General features: G+C 39.3%; 1 protein-coding gene across 1 annotated transcript in view; it reads right to left on the bottom strand.

Moving 5' to 3' along the window:
* The window catches only part of mlphb (melanophilin b), a 69,152-nt gene that overhangs the window by 35,414 nt on the left and 12,912 nt on the right, over positions 1 to 20,826 (bottom strand). The window contains exons 3-7 of the mRNA XM_072397620.1: positions 15,128 to 15,349; positions 13,210 to 13,349; positions 10,624 to 10,665; positions 8,876 to 8,925; positions 2,526 to 2,618 (exon numbers count right to left, since the gene is read on the bottom strand). Of these exons, the coding sequence (XP_072253721.1) occupies positions 2,526 to 2,618; positions 8,876 to 8,925; positions 10,624 to 10,665; positions 13,210 to 13,349; positions 15,128 to 15,349 (547 nt within the window). The remainder of the gene's footprint in view (positions 1 to 2,525; positions 2,619 to 8,875; positions 8,926 to 10,623; positions 10,666 to 13,209; positions 13,350 to 15,127; positions 15,350 to 20,826) is intronic.

The following is a 20,826-nucleotide window of genomic DNA, read 5'->3' as shown; positions in this document are numbered from 1 at the left end:
GGTGAGAGCCACTGGTGGTAAGGCTTAGAGAAAGGTACTCGGCCACTAGTGTGTCAATGCATCCACTCCCAGAAGGGCTCCTTGATTGTACAGTTAGAAAAATATAGGGTAGTGAGAACACTCTACTGAAGCATACATTCCCATGGCTACCTGACTGAACCTCAACAAGATCAGTTTCACCACCTTGATGTGTAGCCCCCAATTTGTGTACAGTGGCTTGTGCCTGGATAACAGATTTTCCATAATTCTGAAATCCGATACATCAGTGTTCTTCAACCCTGGTCCTCGGGACCCACTGCCCTGCATGTTTTTGACCCTCCTCCAACACACCTGATTCAAATGAATGGCTCCTTATTAGGCCACTGCAGAGCTTGATGACAAGCTGATAATTTCAATCAGGTATGGTGGAGGAGGGAAACATCGAAAACATGCAGGGCAGTGGGTCCTGAGGACCAGGGTTGAAGAACCCTATGATACATGACTCGCTTTTAGAGACTGCAGGTGTACATTGTTTGTTGGTGTAGGCCACAACTGTGGAGTTGTCTGACCTCACCAACACATGATCACCTCAGTTAGGTTAGCCATTTTTTCTTCCTCCCAGTAGTGGTGTTAGTGGGAGGAGGCAGAGCCATTTGAGCTCTGGCCTGGGGAGATTGTTTCCTAGCCCATGGGTTCTAGGGACCTTCAGGGGCTTGTGAAGTTGACTGAGCTTTTGGAACAATGGGAATCCAGAAAGTTGGAGCCAGGTGAGACACAGGATGTGCAGATGACTGGTGTGGAACAATTGCAGTGACAGGTTGAAAACCTCTCAGCAGGCAGTTTCGGTGCCTTTTTTCCCCTCACAACTCTTCTGCATGGTGGTGACTACTGCATTGAAGAGACCATGGGGGACAACAGGAGTGTAGAGGAGCTTCTCCTTCACTGTGATGTTAGTGAGCCCAACCCAGTATGCCCACTTCTTGAAGAACTATGAGGCCCATCACTCTCTCTGTCGCTTGTATGGCCACTTAGTGGGGACGGAGAACGTAGTCTGGTTTAATGCAACAAGGTGGTATCTGGTGTGGCTGTTATATCCTCCTCTAATTTGGCTTTGTAAGCCATCAAGATAGAAGAGGCATAGAGGGCTTTTGCTGACAGGGCTGCTGGCTTGTTGCACTTGTCAGTGAGGCTTGACTGGGAGCAGTCTGTCTTAGATATGGGGGATGCAGCAAGGGCTTTGGATAATGGTGGCTCTTTATTAGCTTCTCTATAAATGAGATTTGGTGGATGCCATGAGATTCCATCCCCTCATGATTCAACAGTGAGCTTCCCACAATGTGGTATATCTTGTAATATGACTTGGTTTTCCATGTCACTGCCATCTTGTTGAGCAGCTCTGGGAAGGCAACACATGCTTCCCATCTCTTTTGCCTTTGGCAATTAATTGTCATCAAACCGGGATTTCACAACCTCTGTCACCGCTGCACTCTTGAACATATCCTGCATATCAAGGTTCAGAGGAGATAGTGGTACAGGCCCGTTATCTTCCTCCACTGCAGGGGGCTTTGCTGCCCTATGGGAATTAGAGATGGAGGATGGACTTGTCCTCTTCATTGGCCTAACTGTGCTCAAACATGTCCACCTCCAACCCCCCATTGTAGTCCTTTGCCACATTATCTACTTCAAGCAATGGGTGCAAGGGAGCCATGGACCAGAGGTCTGCATCCGCCCAGCTCAACCAAGTGTAGAGATTGAGCCCTCTAACATTTCCTCTTCTCCGAGTGGTGCAGGCACCTTGTACATTACTAGGTCCCAACCTGACAGGTTAGCCTGGTGGGCAAGCCTGTGGTGAAACAGCTTATGTGTGAAAACTGTGTAGTGGATTCAGTAATGCGTATGCAGGTTAGGGTAGCCTGAGCATAGGCTAATCCCAGGCACACGGTCCACACATGATGAGTATCCCAGCCAGAAATGTTATTTTTGCAAGGGCAAATTTTTGGACTTTTCTTGTCTACGCTTGAATGATAGTTGTAGCCATGGTTTAAGGAAGACAAGGAGAGAAGATTTTGTGTTTTGCTACCTGTCCAAAACGAAAGCGTTGCTACTTGTACTCGAGGAAATATTGCCATGATCAGAGTATTGCTCCTTTGCAATGCTAATAGTTGTAGAAACATTACTTCTTTTTGTGAGCTAGTGAGCATCTGTATTGCTGGGAACCAAGTTGTACACCCAGTCGGTCGACAGTTTAGCTTAGTACCCAACTGTAAAGTTGACACCAGGCTTCTGAGAAGCGGTTTTTGAATGACAACTGACACTATGTCATCCCTATGTTCAGGCTCCTTCTGACATAGACATCACTAGTGCCAGTCAGTGCTGGCGTAATAGTATTTGAGCTTCTGATGAGGTGACGCAGGAGGCGTTCCCCATATAGTGAAACACAAAGAGAGCAGAGACATAAATAAATAAAATGGCCTCTCGTATGTAATGAAGATACACAGATTAGTTTGGTTTAGGAAAATTTGGGTTGTTAGTTGACCAGCTTCTACCTCATCCTCATGTGGTCTTGAGTTGCGAGAGTAGTCACAGCCCAGTATGAAATCACAGGGATCAACAGTTAACCGTCTTTTGGTCTTTTTCATCTATGGAGGTGCAGGAAGGGAAACGCCATCACCAACAGGAATAAGAGAGTAATAAGAAAAACCTTTGTCACTTCAAAAGACTCACTAGTTTCTTCATAGAGAGACAGCAGATGACGATTAACTGTAACTGTTCGTGAAGAAAAAAATATTTTGAGAATTTCATTCATATTTTCTTTTAAGTAAAGCAAATCAGTGTACTTTTGTATATAATATTACAACAAATTTCACTAATTTTATTTATTTTATTAGAGGAATTCACATAAAATAATGCACAAAAAAAGTTTGGTGCTGGTAAAAGCAAGCAAACATGCCATGTCTCAAGTCTTTTGTTGGGTCCTAAAATGCATATGCACTGTGTTTATAACCCTCATATGGGGAATAATAAATATTATGACACTTGATAAAGTTACACGTAATACACAATAGTGTTTGGGTTTTTTTAACTAACAATCAATAATGAATGAAAAGAGACTGGCAGCTGCCATCTTGGTGGCAAGTTTAGCGAACTCTTACCATGATTATGACAGACCCCTCAAACTCTCCTCTCACCATCTTCATGCTTTTAGTAAAACACAAGCAAAACAATATCAATATACAGTATTATTGTATATGAAAAAATATGGCACTGGTATATGTGCCAATATCAATGATGATGCTAGTCAGTGGTTAGATAATGTGTTTTTACGCATTTTAAATCAAGAAACAAAATATTCCAAGTCAGATGGTTAGATGAGTGTTTGAGGATCAACATGTGGATAGTGTAGTGGTAAGATTGCCACCTTTCATGTAGGTGACCTGAGTTTAAATCCCCTGCATGGAAGGTACTACCTCCAGTCGGGGGACGTAAGGCAAGACCCCTTACCCTACCTGCCTACCTGTAAGTTGCTTTGGATAAAAGCGTCTGCCAAATGCATAAACATAAACTGTGAGTATTTTCTTCAATGATAACTGGTATATCTAAAAATAAAAAAAAAATAATATGCTTTGACTCGTGAAATGTTAATACATGAGAGCTTGGCATAAAATGGTGGTTGGAAAACATTGCCTATGCTACTTGGCTACATGGACAAGGAAGAAAGGGTCTGCTTTCATAACAAGCTGTGCAATGACACAGCACCCATGTAGATAAATATCAGTGAGGATGATCCTACAACTTCCAGAAACTATCCTAGTTGCATTGTAACTTATTTTTAATGGAAGAAATGTCAGAGATCATTCCTATCAGGAGTCAGTTTATTCTGAAATGGCTCACTATACTAAACTGTCTAGGTCAGAAGAGGGTACTCTGTCTAAAAGAAGGATATAATATAATTGGTATTGGTAATTGGTATAATTCACAGCTGCGTGCTTTAACGCAGACTGCAAGAAAGCTGGAGAGACAGTGGCATTCCTCTAATTTAGAAGAGTCTCAATTAGTCTGGAAAGATAGTTTAATAACGTATAAGAAAGCCCTTCGTAAAGCTAAACCTGCGTATTATTCATTATTGATAGAAGAGAATAAGAACAAACCCAGGTTTCTTTTCAGCACTGTTGCCAGGCTGACAAAGAGTCCGAGCTCTGTTGAGCCATGTATTCCTTTAACTCTCAGCAGTGAGGATTTCATGAGATTCTTTATCAATAAAGTTGTTTCTATCAGAGAGAAGATTAATGGATCCTCCCATCTATCATCACTGATGTATCATCAAGTAGAGCAGCTTTAGAATTGTCTTTAGAACCTGATTTGTATTTCGACAGCTTCTGCCCAGTTGATCTCTCTGAGCTAACAACAGCAATAGTTTCTTCTAAACCATCAACTTGTATTTTAGACCCAATCCCAACCAGACTGTTCAAGGAGGTTTTCCCCTTAATTGACACATCCATATTGGATTTGATCAATCAGTCTTTGTTGACAGGCTATGTACCTCAGACTTTTAAGGTTGCTGTACTTAAACCTTTACTTAAAAAACCTACTCTTGATTCAGAAGTGTTGGCTAATTATCAACCTATATCCAATCTCCCTTTTTTGTCTAAAGTTCTTGAAAAAATAGTTGCAGTTCAACTTTGTGATTATTTACATAGAAATAATATGTTTGAAGAGTTTCAGTGAGGATTCAGAGTGCATCATAGCACAGAAACAGCACTGGTGAAAGTTCCCAATGATCTCCTCTTAGCCTCTGATAGTGGACTTGTTTCTGTGCTTGTCCTGTTGGATCTCAGTGCTGCATTTGATACGATCGATCACAGCATTCTGTTACAGAGACTTGAACATGTTATTGGGATTAAAGGAACTGCATTAAGTCATATTTATCTGATAGATTCCAGTTTGTTCTTGTAAATGAAGAATCCCTCTCACACATTGAAGTCATGGAGTTCCTCAGGGTTCTGTGCTTGAACCAATTCTTTTTACTTTGTACATGCTTCCATTAGGTAACATTATTAGACAGCATAGCATAAATTTCCATAGTTATGCTGATGATACTCAGCTGTACTTATCTATGAAACCAGATGAAACCAATAGGTTGGTCAGACTACAGGCCTGTCTTAAAGACATAAAGACCTGGATGACTCAGAACTATCTGCTTCGAAATTCAGACAAAACTGAAGTTGTTCTCTTTGGACCTGAGCGCTTCAGGGATAAATTGTCTATAGTTATATAGTTACTCTAGATGGTATTTCCTTGGCTTCTAGTTCTACAGTGAGAAACCTTGGAGTTATTTTTGACCAGAATTTATCATTTGACGCACACATAAAACTGGTTTATAGGACTGCCTTCTTTCACTTTCGTAATAATGCTAAAATCAGGAACATCCTGTCTCAGGGTGATGCAGAGAAACTAGTTCATGCATTTGTTACTTCAAGATTGGACTACTGTAATTCCTTATTATTGGGCTGTCCCACATATTCTTTGAAAAGGCTCCAGCTGATCCAAAATGCTGCAGTTCTGATGAGAACTAACAGAAGAGATGATGTTTCTCCATTTTTAGCTTCTCTTCATTGGCTGCCTGTTAAATTCAGAATATAATTTAAGATTCTTCTCCTCACATATAAAGCTCTTAATGACCGAGCTCCATCATATCTTAAAGATCTTATTGTATGGTATTTTCCTAACAGAGCACTTCACTCCCAAACTGCAGGTTTACTTGTTGTTCCCAGAGTTTCTAAAAGTAGAATGGGAGGCAAAGCCTTCAGTTATCAGGTCCCTCTCTTGTGGAATAAGCTTCCAGTAAATGTCCGAGAAGCAGACACTCTTTCCATTTTTAAGATTAGGCTTAAAATTTTCCTTTTTGATAAAGCTTATAGTTAGGGATGGCCCAGGTAATCCTAAAACATCCCATAGTTAAGCTGCTATAGGCTGAGACTGCTGGGGGACCTCATCTGTCACACGTTTCCTCACTTTGCTCTCTTTTTACCCCTGTTTAATTTCTCAAATGATATTATGTACATGTGACATTATTGTGGTTATTAACTTGTGTTTCCCTGTTCTAACAGGTATCCTTTGAATGGTGTTATGGTGTTTTTCCCCCCTCTTTTCCCTCTATTCTGTCTTCTCAAACCCTTTCTGAGTCTGGTTCTGCCAGAGGTTTCTTCCTGTTAAAAGGGAGTCGTTCCTCTCCACAGTCGCCACATGCACACTCAGGACAGGAAATTGGACTGAAAACAAGTTTCGGTGCAATCTGTTGGTTTCCTTGGCTAGGATATTATTTTTTGAATTGGCTCTATATGAATGAATTGGATTATTTTGAAATTAATTAACTGGATTTCATTGGATTATGTTTACAATGAATGGAATTCCCATTGGCTTAAACTGGACTATATTATTTAAGTGCCTTGAGATGACAATTGTTGTAATTTGGCGCTATAGAAATAAAACTGAATTGAATTGAATTGAAAGACTGCAGCAAACAGTACTTGGCCATAAATGAAGTCTGAATCAGTAAACCAGCCAGCAGAGCCCAGGATCCCTGCCATTTCTGACACAACGCTGATTTAAATTAATAAAACTTAGCTTCTACATAACACAGAGACTGCGATATAAACATTAGTAGTCTTGTTTTGAATGAATTTCAAGTGGACCCCGTTTAAAAATACCTTCAAAATCCATGCAAAAAGCATCCAATGGGATGAACAAGCAAACAAATTCCACATATTGGGAATAATTGCATGTTCTACTTCACCTTCATCTGTTTGTAAAAAATCAGCTTGGTCTCAAAGAAATAAAGAAAATTAGCATAATTTATTAACACCACTTTTTGTAGTGGATCCACATATCATGGTAATGCAGAACACAGCAGGCCTCTTCTCTTTTTACAGTAAGTATGTTATCAGGATGACAAATAACAACTGATTCATTCAGAAGAGAGAATAAATTGTGTTACACTTTCATTTTCCTTGAGATGCCCAAGCCATGTTTTTCACGTGTCATTTATTTTTAGTGCCCTAATCAAGTAGCCTCTCTTGCCCAAAACAAACAGACTAAAAGCAAAAGTAAGAATATCTGTGAAAGCACTAAGAATAAGGAAATAGAACATGTTTTCAATTAAGGTAACTTTGTCAGCCCATACTCAAGACCAAAGTATCAAATACTGCCAGCTCTGTCAGTCATTGGTATCTCTCAGATATCTTTATTCACCAGAGCACCAAAATACTCATCCTAGCATTCTCAGACATTGTCAGCAAATACTTCTTAAAAATAACCCCGAAAAATGTAAGATGGTGGTATTTTTGAGATTTCACGGAACCTTTGAGGTGAACACGTAAAATCTAAGTAAAATCTGTTAACTTAAAGTTGTGCTTAAGAAATAATTATTCATGTTTGAAAACTAAGGCTGTCAATCGATTGACATATTTAATCGTGATGAATCCATAGATCGTCCATAGTTAATTTGTGATTAATCACAAAATATTTGTTTTGATTATATATTTTAATATGTTCTAAATGCACCTTAAATAAATATGTTTTCATACACTTGTCAAAATGGTAGCAGACAAATATGAGTTCTTTATGCAAATCCATTTTATATTTACATTAACAACCCAAAACAAATTGTCCTCATACATACTGTCCAGAGCATTCTTCATCCATCAAGCAACAACAGAACAGCATATTGACCTGAATCTGACATTCTTTCCTATGTGTCACATTCACACCTTAAAAAACGATTTCACACGTTGTAACTGTGTCTAACCTTGCCTTAGGTGGAGTTGTCCAGGTCGCAAACTTCTAAGCAAGGTCTGCCTTTGGTGAGAGGGAGTGGGGATATTTGCATCAGCCTTGTGTTTCAAGCAAGTGATATTTAAGTCTCGACATACACCGGTGATAACTCAGTTCACATTGACAGTAACGGCGGATAACTTTGGTTCTGTCGAGAGAACCATCTGGCAGAGTTTTGAAAACCAACTTGTTATTCAAAAGATTCTTTATCCAATTCAGCTCACCATCCGCAAGATTAGGCCAAAACCCTTCCTGATTTGTCAAACTACAAAGCAGACCAACGGTCAGATTTGTATAATGTGCCCACGTTAATCTTGTGTCAAATAAATTAGTGGCGTTAAGAGGAGTTTCCGTTAACTTGTTATTAACGCGTTTTGACAGCTCTATTGAAAACACAACATTAAACAATATTATCTATGCCTTTTTCTATAAGCTGGGAAGACACAGCGTGCATTGTGATCTGCAGTGTTGGAACGAGCAGCAGAATAAATAAGGAGACAAAGCTTTGGTTGGGACAAGAAAGGAGAGAAGCCTGAGCAATACAATGTTAATTTCTGTTTCACGGTGGTTACATTCTAATGCATACACCAAGTTAAGACAACTGAAGCGTACTTCTTGGTTTGAGTACTTTGTGGGATGCTGTGTGACCAATGCAACAGAGTGTTGAGACGTAACACAGCTCAGTGGCTCAGTAGTTGATCTAACTTGCTCTTTTATCTGTCCATATTTTTATTATTCATTCTTTTGTTTTCATTCATTGTTTCACTTGCTCTTAATTACGTAAAGGCACCCCAATTACTTTGTTAGATTTAAGCAACACAGTTCTCTGGTTTGCTCAGAATTGATCTTGGTTACTGCTATGAACCGAAATGACATGGTTAGGGCTAAAAAAGATCCCTTTTGTGTTTATTGAGCATGTTTTGGTAATAATGTGGTTTCTCACCCTGTTTGTTTTGCTATTTATTCAACTTTGTTTGCCTTTTGTATTGAAAAAGGGTTCATGCTTGTTTCAGGTATTTCTGCAAGATTAGATTAAAGAAGATTATTGAAAAATATATCATCGTACCCCTTTGTATTGTGAGTCCGTTCCATCTCTGCCGTGCTCATATCCATCCGCTGACACAAAGAGCAGAAAGAGTAGTGTTAGAATAATTGAATAATTCCCATTAAGTCTGTGATTTCAAACAAATGGATTGGAAAATTAGATGTGAGTATTTGCAAATATCAGTGAAGCTTGAGTCACTGTATAAAAATGTCACCATCTTATACAAAAGTTCATATAGGAGACAGATAACTGTGCTAGCCTAACCAAAACCCTTTTGCACAGTCCCTAATTCACTGTACTCATGTATGAAAACAGAATTAATAACTTCAGGGTCTTAATATATCATCATACAAGTTTGAAGACATTATTCAAAGCTTAAATTGAATCTCAAATCATGCAGCCTATTAACATAACGAACAGATTGAGAGAACTTTAACTTATTGCTTATTAAAATTTAACGGGAGTCCAGTGAAGATTGAGACACACATGGTCTGAATAACTCTCTAAAGAGAGGTTTCAGAGGGAAAAATGTGTTCAATTTCCTCTTTTGTTTTTGCGGTAATTCAAGAATCTGCTTTTTTATGCATACATTTTTACATATGGGCTCCACACTATTTAAGCAGAACAGGTAAAAACCCTGACTTAGACTTTTTGTTGCATTAATCAAAATAAGTACACAGTTCAACAAATTACCACCTGCCAATGAATGAAGGTATTGTCAACCCGACCACACAGTGAGTTGGCTGGAGTCAATAAACCTGAAAATCCCTTTACTAAGTGTTGTCTCAGCAACTTAAAAATATATATTTTTTTATAGACAATGGATTAATGATTTTAAAATATGCATTTTAGTTTTCCAATACTATTTGCTAATTTGTAAATGTACGAAACAAAGATATTGCATAGTGCAATTCACATTCAAATAAATCAGCACTTCAGATCTGCTATTAGCCATATATATGTTATATGAAAGAGAGTTATTCCAGTTGTTCCTGCCTGCCCATTCCTGATAGATGTTATCATGCAATTGTCAGGGTTGTAGCAATGGAGTCGAAGGAGGAGGACCCAGATGCAGACACGGGACAGGAGCCAGATGTAAACTGATTTATTGTAATAAATAATAATCACAGCAAAGCTGGAAAAACACGAAACTAAAGAACTAGAAAATACTTCAGAGAACTAACAAAAGTAAACTGCAAAACTCAGAAGGAAAAATACGGGATCACAGAAAAAACATGGGCCTAGAGACGGTGACACGGTGAAGACTGCAACATGGTGAGGATCTGAACAAGACTGAAAGGAACCTGGAGACTAAATACTGTAGGGAGAGTGATTAGTGATAGGCTACACCTGAAGGGAATTAACACGGGCGATGGGAGCGGTGCTCGTGACTGACAGGAGGAAACTGAGGGAAACAGGAAATGGCAAGATTAAACTCGTAGTAAACTAAACAGACAAAACTCAAGAGAAACTAGAAAACCAGAAAAAAATACAAAACTACACGGATTGTGACAGTGCAGATAAAAATCTCCAGTAATCTTATTTTCAAACTGTTTCACAGATGTCTCTTTTAGGTCTATGGAGAACATCTTTGCAAATGATTTTCTGTACAGTGGTGCATTTGGTCAAATGAAGATTAAAATTCCGATCCCACTCATGTCATATCCTGATAAAATTAAACAAAGTAATCATACTGCTCACACATAAACTCACAAAACAGTATCTGAGCCATCCCAGTGAATAAATATTAGCTTGTTCTGTCTACTTACTGTGTACCTCGGGCATACTCTGTGTGTCATATTCACACGCATCTGGAAAACAGAAAACATTAGCAAGGATATGGCTAATTTAGATGGGCTTAAATTAAGCTTAACATAAATTTTCTTCAAGCCTGAATTTATACATTTAATTACCTACTCACTTTCTTTGATGAAAATTAATAAGGTTACAGTTTGCACTTTTCACATCCTTAGCCCAACTTAAATAGGTCATTGAATTGGGATAATGCAAATTGTCTGTTCTTGCCACACTTAGTAATATTGAGAAGCAGAGTTAGCATAAGCAACATTAAACTGCACAGACAGAGTTAGAGGTAAGCCTCTCACTGAATTAAACTTTTAGATGTGAACAAAAGACACTGTTATAAGCATAAGCAAAGACAAATCACCTCGTAGGATGACACCCTCTGAGCTTTGAGGGCCCAACAGACCACAGCAGACACAGAGACAGCTAAAGAATGCATGAGTCTGTGTGTTTGGCTCTGTGTGTGTGCAGTCATGCATGTTGAATTCAATCCAGGTTGTCACATGAATCTCCGCATGTCACGACTTGTGGATTATTTCAAACATGATGTATCTGTTAACATGCATTTTCTTTATACACTGGATACCGAGGCATTTTTAATTGTGTGCTATTATTGTGCTAAGGTTTTTATTTTATTCATATTTAATTTTAATTCTTATTTTTTTGGTAGCAGGAACAAGAAAACATACACTGCACATTGTACTGTGTATGACTGTGTATGTGACAAATAAAACTATCTTAAATCTTGGTCTTGAATATTTATGACTATATTTCATAACTGCAAGTTACATTTGTGCAAATCCTGCATGTTACATTCTGCATACATGAATGACACAAGTTTTGTACTCCTTTCTTTCTACTTGCTTCTGGTCTGTGAAGCCCTTGTTGGACTGGATCATTTAATTCTGAGCGCAGAATGGGAGACATGTGAGTGAATGATCACAAGACCCGTAGGGCCAGCCATCTAACTTGCAACATCCCCAAGAGTGACTCAGAGTAAGCAGGATCAGGAGTCCTGGCTATCTCATCAGAATTAATCAAATTCACTGATCTCCTGATGCTATGATCTCACTTTGAAATCTGTTGTGCATAATAAAGCATAAAGCTATAATAAAATAGGCTTCAAGGGTACTTCTTTTGTAAGCTTGGAGTGTGGCCAGAATATGTTGGCAATGCCTTGTGAGTAACTTTGGTTTTGATGAAGCTTCATGCTGTCACTGCACAGACATTGAACACAAACAGCACACATAAACATGGCTATACACTACATTAATATATGACAGTAATGTTTCCATAGGTATTACTAAGTGTGTGTAGCCCACAAGTACACTGGTCAATTAAGGACATAAGGCCTGACACTGCCTTGTGGAGGCTCTTGGCACAGCTGTGAAAACCATTTGCAGTTGAGAGCAAAGAACAAAAGAAAGGTACTGCAAATGGCAATGAGGTGGGAAAGTGAAAGGATTGTGGAAAACATGCAGGACAAGTCTAAAGCTAACAATCTCTTGCTTGCGAGTCATTGGATAGTCATCAGCGTGAGATGCATACATAATTCAATATATTATAGCAAGATGTGGGTGGATGGCTTTTCCTGGAGTAACATATGGTAGTTAAATGTTATCACATAGGAAGAACATAGACATTGAGCATATATGACATCACATATGAATAAAGGAAAATAACAGTGGAAAATGTTGTCAAAGTACAATTTTGGAGGCTTTCTTGTAATGACATTTTATACCGTGGACCAACATAACTAATATTGTGTCATAAGACTAGCTTTTCAGTGTGCCTTTTGCTGTTCATCTGACTCTTAAAGTCTCCATATTCAAGAGAAAAAAAACTATTCTGTCAGATATATTCTCTAATATGGTGGTATTTTTACACAATTATTGAGAGGATACAGTGACTGCACAGTTAATGTAATATCATTCAGTACATAAAAGCTACTATGTGAACCTGTAGTTTGCTGTTCATTGAGATTCTTCACTTAGAAAAGAAAAGGAAAAAGAAAAAAAGAGAACTATGACAAAATTGTGAGTTCAGATTTGACACAATCTACACATTAGATAATGATTGTCATGGTTATGTTTTACCAGTAAGGCTGTCGTGTTATTCAAAAGACTGGTGCACATTTTCCATGCAGCTGCAGTTCAGTATACAGCTGCTGGAATATCACTGAAGCCATTAATTTAGTGGGGATTTCTCATGTAAGCTCAAGCAGACTTCCATGACTTTGAGTCCGTCCTTTCAAACTCTGATAGTCTGAACTTTTGGCCAACAGCTCCTCAGGGCCCGTGGAGAAATAAGTGGAACTGATGGCAATTTGTTTAGGTTCTCCCTTCAAATCAAAGGATAGAGTTTCTCGTGTACTTCTGAAGTTTGTTTTGGACATTTTGCACAATTATTGAAACATTTTTTATTCAGCCTCTTACTGTTAACTACATTGTTTGACCACTAAGTAGTTACGCACAAGTGGAACAAAGCATTCCACAGCTTCTGCTCCAATGGACAACCCCCCACCCAAAAAAACATTTGAGTGAACTACTCACCTCCAAGGCAACTCTGAGAACAGCTGTGTTCTCCACTCAACCTCTTAAAAAGCGATCGCATCACCTTGGCACTGCCAAAACGCTTGAAACGTGCACGAACATTCTCATGGTACCACTCCAAAGTACCAATTTTGAGGACCCTGTAGGAGAAGAATACACAGCTCATTATAGAAAAGCAATGTGGGAAGGCAAATATCCTGACAACTATGCCTGGATATGTAACAAATAGCTCGAGTGAACAAATAAATCTGTGGAGTGCATTTCAAGCATTAAAGTCATGGCTTGATATATTCCACGCAAAAACTGAATGGCTTTAAGGAAACTTTCAATTTGCAGCTTTTTTTTTAGCTAACAGTGGTATGATGATTAACATGGAACTGAAATGAAAATCCTTTAGTGACTGTAGTGTCTGATACTTCATTTGATTTGTCTGACTTTACCTAACAGAGGTCAGGGAGGGCATCAGGTTCAATGTGTCCAGATAGGAGGTGAACAATGGTCACACATAAAAATTTAGAGAATAACACACTCTTCAGTTAGTCCGTCCAGGGGAGGCTCACCAGATATGTATACATTATCTTCTGGCTATGTGCCTGTTGACAGGGGCGTGCAGCCTCTTCAAGATTACCAAATATGGGAAGGTTTTACCCTACTTCACAGGAGCAGCATCCACAGCGAGACAGAGATTGCACTGGACTTTTGGGCTTTGAAGATCTCTCCAAATTTGATGCATCATTCTATAATTTTGACCTTGTTGACAATAAAAGGTTTCTGTGTTCGACCAAGTCTGTGTCAGCAGAGTTCTTCCTGTACCATCTACACATAGGCTTTTTGAAGGCGACCATCCCTCATACACCACATTACCAAAAAAGCATAATCAGTAAAAGAAAAGGTGGTTGCAATAACATCCACCAGATACTGGGTATGCTGTCAAAACACATTCAGTGCTGCCTTAACAATACACTGAACAATATAGGTTTTAAGTTGACAAGACAATTAACAAAATAAAGAAAATGCAAACTTTATGTGCAAAAAAACCCCCAAAAAAGCAATTCTTTGTAGAAATCATTTAGTTATTTTTAAGATCTAAACCTGCTAAGAGCCAGGAAAATCAATTGACATTTCAATTGCGATTTTCTAATCGTCCTGGCTTTAAAGGGGAACTCCGGTATTTTTAAACCTTGACCTTATTTCTGGCATGAAATACGTTCATCTACTCACGGAGAGCAGTTTGGTGAAAGTTGGCGTCCTTCGGAAGATATTTAGATTCCCCGAGATCCATATAAGGAGTGAACGGGGCTTAGACGATGCAGCCTCTAAATAAGGCATTATCTGTCTTTATTTCACCAATACTTTACTCATAGCTGCATTGCTGTTGTTATTGGCGGCTTATAGATGGCTATCTACACACTCGTCTACTGGGGTGACGTCATCAATGCCCGCCGCTGCAGCACAGCTCATTCACGTCGTCCACGTCGTCAAAATCTGATAACTATCCTGCCATGTTGCACAAAACTATCAATAGCAAACTACATGTGAAGTTAGTAAGTGAGTAAATAACTTTCACTTTCACTTTCACCAAACTGTTCTCGGTGAGTAGATAAACGTATTTCATGCCAGAAATAAGGTCTAGGTTTAAAAATATCGGAGGTCCCCTTTAATAGGCATTGTTGACAGGAATGTCCCCTTCTGTGAGTTTGCCTGTCATTAAGTGCAGCAATGAAACTCGAAATGGGGGAATTTCATAAGTCTATATACATCAGACACCAATTCAAGACCATTTTATCTCTCAGTACCCTCATCTAATGAGAAGTCAAGATTAAAGACTTACTTCAGAGAAAGGTTGGTTTTTCAGCCTTTGGCAATTGTGCTAGACTAAATTACATGTTTCATTTTAAAAAACACATTAATTTCCTACCTTGCCATATGGCAGGGATCACACACCCAACCTTCCTCTTTCTTGTTGTAGCGACTGCAGGACTTGCAGACATAAAGCTGGCAGTCTAAACACTGTCGCTTGATGTTAACCAGGAACTTAAAAGCCTGGAGACAACGAATGCAGTGAGACTCAGTCAGGCTGCTCTGGTTCCCCAACATCTCTCTCTTGATGTCTTCTTTCTCAATCTTGGTCTTTAGCTCCCTGAAAACAGATAACGTGATAAAATGGAAATTTATCTTATATACTGTCCTGTAGTTAGTTGTGAGTTGAGAAAAACACTACCAAATTGTCTTGTGTTCTTGTGGAAAATTTATTTTCTTCACATCTGGTTTCAAATAACTGTCAAAACTATGGAAGACCCCTGCTATTTAGTTAATTCACTCTGGAGAGCATTGATTTTTATACTGTATAACTTGAAAAAAATCTGGGGTAAAACACAAGGTATTGTTTCCATCGGTTGTTAAAGAGGCAGACCATTTGGTAACAAGCATGTGAGGGCTTTATAATAAAAGAGACTTTGACGATTGTGTTTCATGAAAGAAACTGAATGGACATTTTCACTTAACATATCCATGGCTTAAACAGGTAAAAATATGGTAGACAGTGCTTCATGTTCACTTGCATTGCACCAAAACTGGTGGCACTTAATGCACATGGCCTAAATTTGTCACAGCACTTATCGGGTACTTAAAAGAGCTTAAACAAGCACTGATAACTTTTTGAAAATAAATCTTGACCAATATGTGTATTTGATAGTGTAATCAATATACATCAGTGCAGTGAACAATAGCCAGAGACTGTTGCATCCTGTCAAATATGAACCAGGTTAAAATCTTATTTGAGGCCTGTCATTGTAGAGTTTACACCTACTCTCTGTACCTGGATAAATTTTCATTTGCATCTTAGATTAATCTGTGATTCTAAAATGACTGTATAATTTGTGTGTTTGCATGGTTTTCTGTTTCTGAATATTTCTGTTAAAAACTGAATGTTCAGTATTTATTCATAGCTCCACCACCCAAATTCCACAGAAAATAGTTAATCTCCAAACAAAGCAAATGAGCACATTTTCCCCCGATTGTTCAGCTAATAATTGTTGAGCAGTTACGGGATACATCTGAAGATACATTTCAACCTTAATATTCACTCATGCTTCACAGCTAAATTAACAAACTCTACACAATGCTATTGAGTTTTTATTTTTTTTATTTTAATTGCTGGCTAAAAATTGTGCATTAACACTTCACAGCACATAAATGGCTGCATGTGGCTTCTTCAGCTGTGTATAAAGTTTACATCAGCCTCAAAACATGGAAACTGAATTCAGGACAGCAACTACTGGCATTATGCTGTAAAAACATCTGGTCTTATGGCAACAAATACAAAAAATTAAAAAATACAGTAATGAGTTGAAGTCTCATCAGCATCTTTGCTTGATTCAGATCTAAACTGATATAATGATTTTCTGATGTATGGGATGTGCAAGTGTGTGTGGTTATGACTGGGCTTGGGTCTGAGACTTGCTGTCCTCTGGCCTGCTTGTGCTGTTCCCGATGGGGGGGAGCATTGCCTCTCCCTGCTGCTCATGGTTTCACCCACGGGCACGTCTTGACTCCCGGGGCACTTGGCCAGGGGTGCTGGGGCAGGCGCTGGCCCACTGTGCTTGGCTGTCTTGGGCGCATGGCCCTCTCGGGTATTGGGTGGGGCCTCTGCCAGGGGGTTTGGGGGCGCTCGGGCTCCTGGGACCCGGTTTCGGTGCACGGCCCATGTCTGGGCAGCTGGGGCCCGGCGGGGTCGGTGGGCTGTTGCCCCTGGTTCCCGGGGGCCTCTGCCCTATGCTTATGGGGGCTCTTTCCGGGGGCTTCCTCTGCAGTCTTCTGGGTGGATGCGTGGTTGTCCATGCGGTGGGCTTCCCAGGTTCACTTTTTAGCGGTGTGCCTGGTACTGTAGCTTAGCATGGCTACCAGTTCTCTGCCTCCATCTCCTGCTTTCACTTGCTCTGTGTAAGATGTTTAGTTACTCCTCTGCCTCCTTTAGCGATAAGAGAACATATAACAAATGTAGTCTTTTTGTAGTTTTGGAGGCGAGGTTATCCGAATTTGAAGCTTGGCTCTGCACTGTTGAAAACCACCTGATAGAGAGCCACGTCCCTTTAACCTTGCGTAGCTCTAGCTCCATTAACCGCCCCTTAGCAGGACTCGAACAGCCGTGTTCAGACTGGCTGGGTGACTGTCAGGAAGAGGAATGGATTTTCCCCACTCAGCGACACACCCGCTGAGTTCAAAACCCTGGTAATTGGCAGCTCTATGGTCAGAAACGTGGCATTAGAGACACCGGCGACCATAGTCAAATGCATTGCAGGGCTCAGAGCGGGCGACGTAGAATCCTATTAAAAACTGCTGGCTAAGGATAAGCGGAAATACAGTAAAATAGTTATTTACATCGGCGGTTATGACTGTAGTTTTCTCTGGACCCCTGTTAAATCTGACCAGCGATGACATGTTTAGCTGCATATCATCCTTGAACTGTTAGTTATCTCGATGGTGTCGAGCAAACCACATGGGCTACATAGATAATTGGCAATCTTTCTGGAGAAAACCTGGACTGATTAGGAGAGATAGCATCCATCCCACTTTGGAAAGAGCGGCTCTCATTTCTATAAATATGGACAGATTAAAAAAACATGACACCCAGGGTTGAGACAAGGATGCGGAGTTGTAGTCCTACACACTTCTCTGCGTCTTTACGCGTGCTGCTACTCCCCCCCACCTCCCATCAATAAACACAAGAGAAGTAAATCCAAGAAAACCTAAAAATAAAAATAAAATTAAAACAAAAACATAAACTGAACAAAAACATCAAACTATTAAATGTGGTTTGCTGAATATTAGGTCTAGTCACTGTTAGTGAATGACTTGATTTGTGATTATCATATCTATATATTTTGTCTTACAGAAACCTGGCTGCAGCAGGAGGATCATGTTAGCATTATTGAAGGACTGGCAGCTATCTTCAGATCAGGGTTACTCATCAGTCCTAGACCCAAGATTAGCTTTAGCTCTTCTGAATCTCTGGTTCTCAGTTTTTCCCACCCAAAGTGGAAATCACAAAAACCTCTTGTGTTTGTTGTAGTGTATTGCCCACATGGCCCTTATTATAATTTTCTGTCAGAGTTTTTATCCCAGTTAGTGTAAAGTCATTGTAGTGGGTGACTTTAATATTCATGTAGATGTTGAAAATGACAGCCTAAAGATTAACTTTAATTCTATATTAGACATAAGTGTTCACAGACCTACTCACTGCCTTAATCATACCCTTGATCTTGTGCTGACTTATGGCATTGAGAGTGAGCAGTTAACAGTATTTCTTCATAACCCTGTCTTATCTGACCATTTTTTGATTACTTTCGAGTTTACATTACTTGACTATACAGCTTCTGTGAAAAAATTACATCTATCAGAAAATGCTGTAACCAGATTCAAAAAATTAATTCCATCATCCTTTAATTCGCTGCCATGTGCACATATTACAGAGGACAGCTACCTAACTTTTACTCCAGCAATAATTTACTCTCTTATTGACAGCACTATAGTTTCAATGGGTACAACACTGGACAATGTTGCCCTTTTGAAAAGGAAGGTAATCAGTCAGAAAAGGTTGGCTCCTCGGTATAATTCATAGCTGTGTGCTTTAAAGCAGACTGCAAGAAAGCTGGAGAGACAATGGTGTTCCTCTAATTTAGAAGCGTCTCAATGAGTCTGGAAAGATGGTTTAATGACGTATAAGGGAGTACTTTGTAAAGCTAGAACTGCTTATTATGCAAAATTGATAGAAGAGAATAAGAATAATCCCAGGTTTCTTTTCAGCACTGTTGCCAGGCTGACAAAGAGTCCGAGCTCTGTTGAACCATGTGTTCCTTTAACTCTCAGCAGTGATGATTTCATGAGATTCTTTATCAATAAAATTGTTTCTATCAGAGAAAAAAATAATGGAATCCTTCCCTCTATTATCACTGATATATAATCAAATACAGCAGCTTTATAAGCATATTTAGAACCTGATTTGTATTTCGACAGCTTCTGCCCAGTTGATCTCTCTGAACTAGCAACCGCAATAGTCTCTTCTAAACCATTAACTTGTATTTTAGACCCAATCCCAACCAGACTGTTCAAGGAGGTTTTCCCCTTAATTGACACATCCATATTGGATTTGATCAATCAGTCTTTGTTGACAGGCTATGTACCTCAGACTTTTAAGTTTGCTCTTGATTCAGAAGTGTTAGCTAATTATCAACCTATATCCAATCTCCCTTTTTTGTCTAAAGTTCTTGAAAAAAATAGCTGTGGCTCAACTTTGTGATCAAATATGGAGAAATAATCTGTTTGAAGAGTTTCAGTGAGGATTCAGAGTGCATCATTGCACAAAAACTCTCAGGACTGCATTTGATACGATCGATCACAGCATTCTGTTACAGAGACTTGAACATGTTATTGGGATTGGAACTGCATTAGACTGGTTTAAGTCATATTTATCCCATAGTATCCCATTGCTATACTAGTAATACTAAGTTGTATTTATCTATGAAACCAGATGAAACCAATAGGTTGGTCAAACTACAAGAATGGATGACTCAGAACTGTCTGCTTCTAAATTCAGAAAAAATCACTATCTTTGGACCTGAGAGTGTCAGGAAGAAATGGTTTAGCTATATAGTTAATCTAGATGGCATTTCTTTGGCTTCTCGTACTACAGAGAGGAACCTTGGAGTTATTTTTTATCAGAATTTATCATTTGAAGCACATATTAAAAAGGTTTCTAGGACTGCCTTCTTTCACCTTCGTAATATTGTTAAAACGAGGAACATCCTGTCTCAGAGTGATGCAGAGAAACTAGTCCATGCACTTGTTACTTCAAGACTGGACTACTGTAATTCTTTATAATTGGCCTGTCCCACAAATTCTCTGAAAAGCCTGCAGCTGATCCAACATGATGCAGCCAGAGGTCTGATGAGAACTAACAGGAGAGATCATATTTCTCCAGTTTTAGCTTCTCTTCATTGGCTCCCTGTTCAATTCAGAATAGAATTTAAGATTCTTCTCCTCACATATAAAGCTCTTAATGACCGAGCTCCATCATATCTTAAAGATCTCATTGTAAGGTATTTTTATAACAGAGCACTTCGCTCCCAAACTGCAGGTTTACTTGTTGTTCCCAGAGTTTCTAAAAGTAGAATGGGAGGCAGAGCCTTCAGTTATCAGGCACCTCTCTTGTCGAATAAGCTGCCAGTAAATGTCCGGGAAGCAAACGCCCTTTCCTCTTTTAAGATTAGGCTTAAAACTTTCCTTTTTGAGAAAGCTTATAGTCAGGGATGGCTCAGGTGATCCCGAAATATCCCATAGTTATGCTGCTATAGGCCTAGACTGCAGTGGGGCCTCATCTGTCACACCTTTCCTCACTTTGCTCTTTTTCCCCGTTTAATTTCTCAAATGATACTATGTACATTTGGCATTATTGTGGTCATTAACTTGTGTTTCCCTTTTTCAACAGGCATCCTTTGAATGGTGTTATGATGTTTGTTGTCCCCTCTTTTCTGTCTTCTCAAACCCCAGCTGGTCGAGGCGGAGGTCCACCCTTCTTGAGTCTGGTTCTGCCAGAGGTTTCTTCCTATTAAAAGGGAG

This window comes from Leuresthes tenuis, unplaced genomic scaffold (assembly GCF_036924035.1).
Source record: "Leuresthes tenuis unplaced genomic scaffold, fLeuTen1.0.hap1 SCAF_12, whole genome shotgun sequence".
In the NCBI taxonomy this organism is placed as follows: domain Eukaryota; kingdom Metazoa; phylum Chordata; class Actinopteri; order Atheriniformes; family Atherinopsidae; genus Leuresthes; species Leuresthes tenuis.
This window is presented reverse-complemented; position numbering and strand designations above follow the sequence as displayed.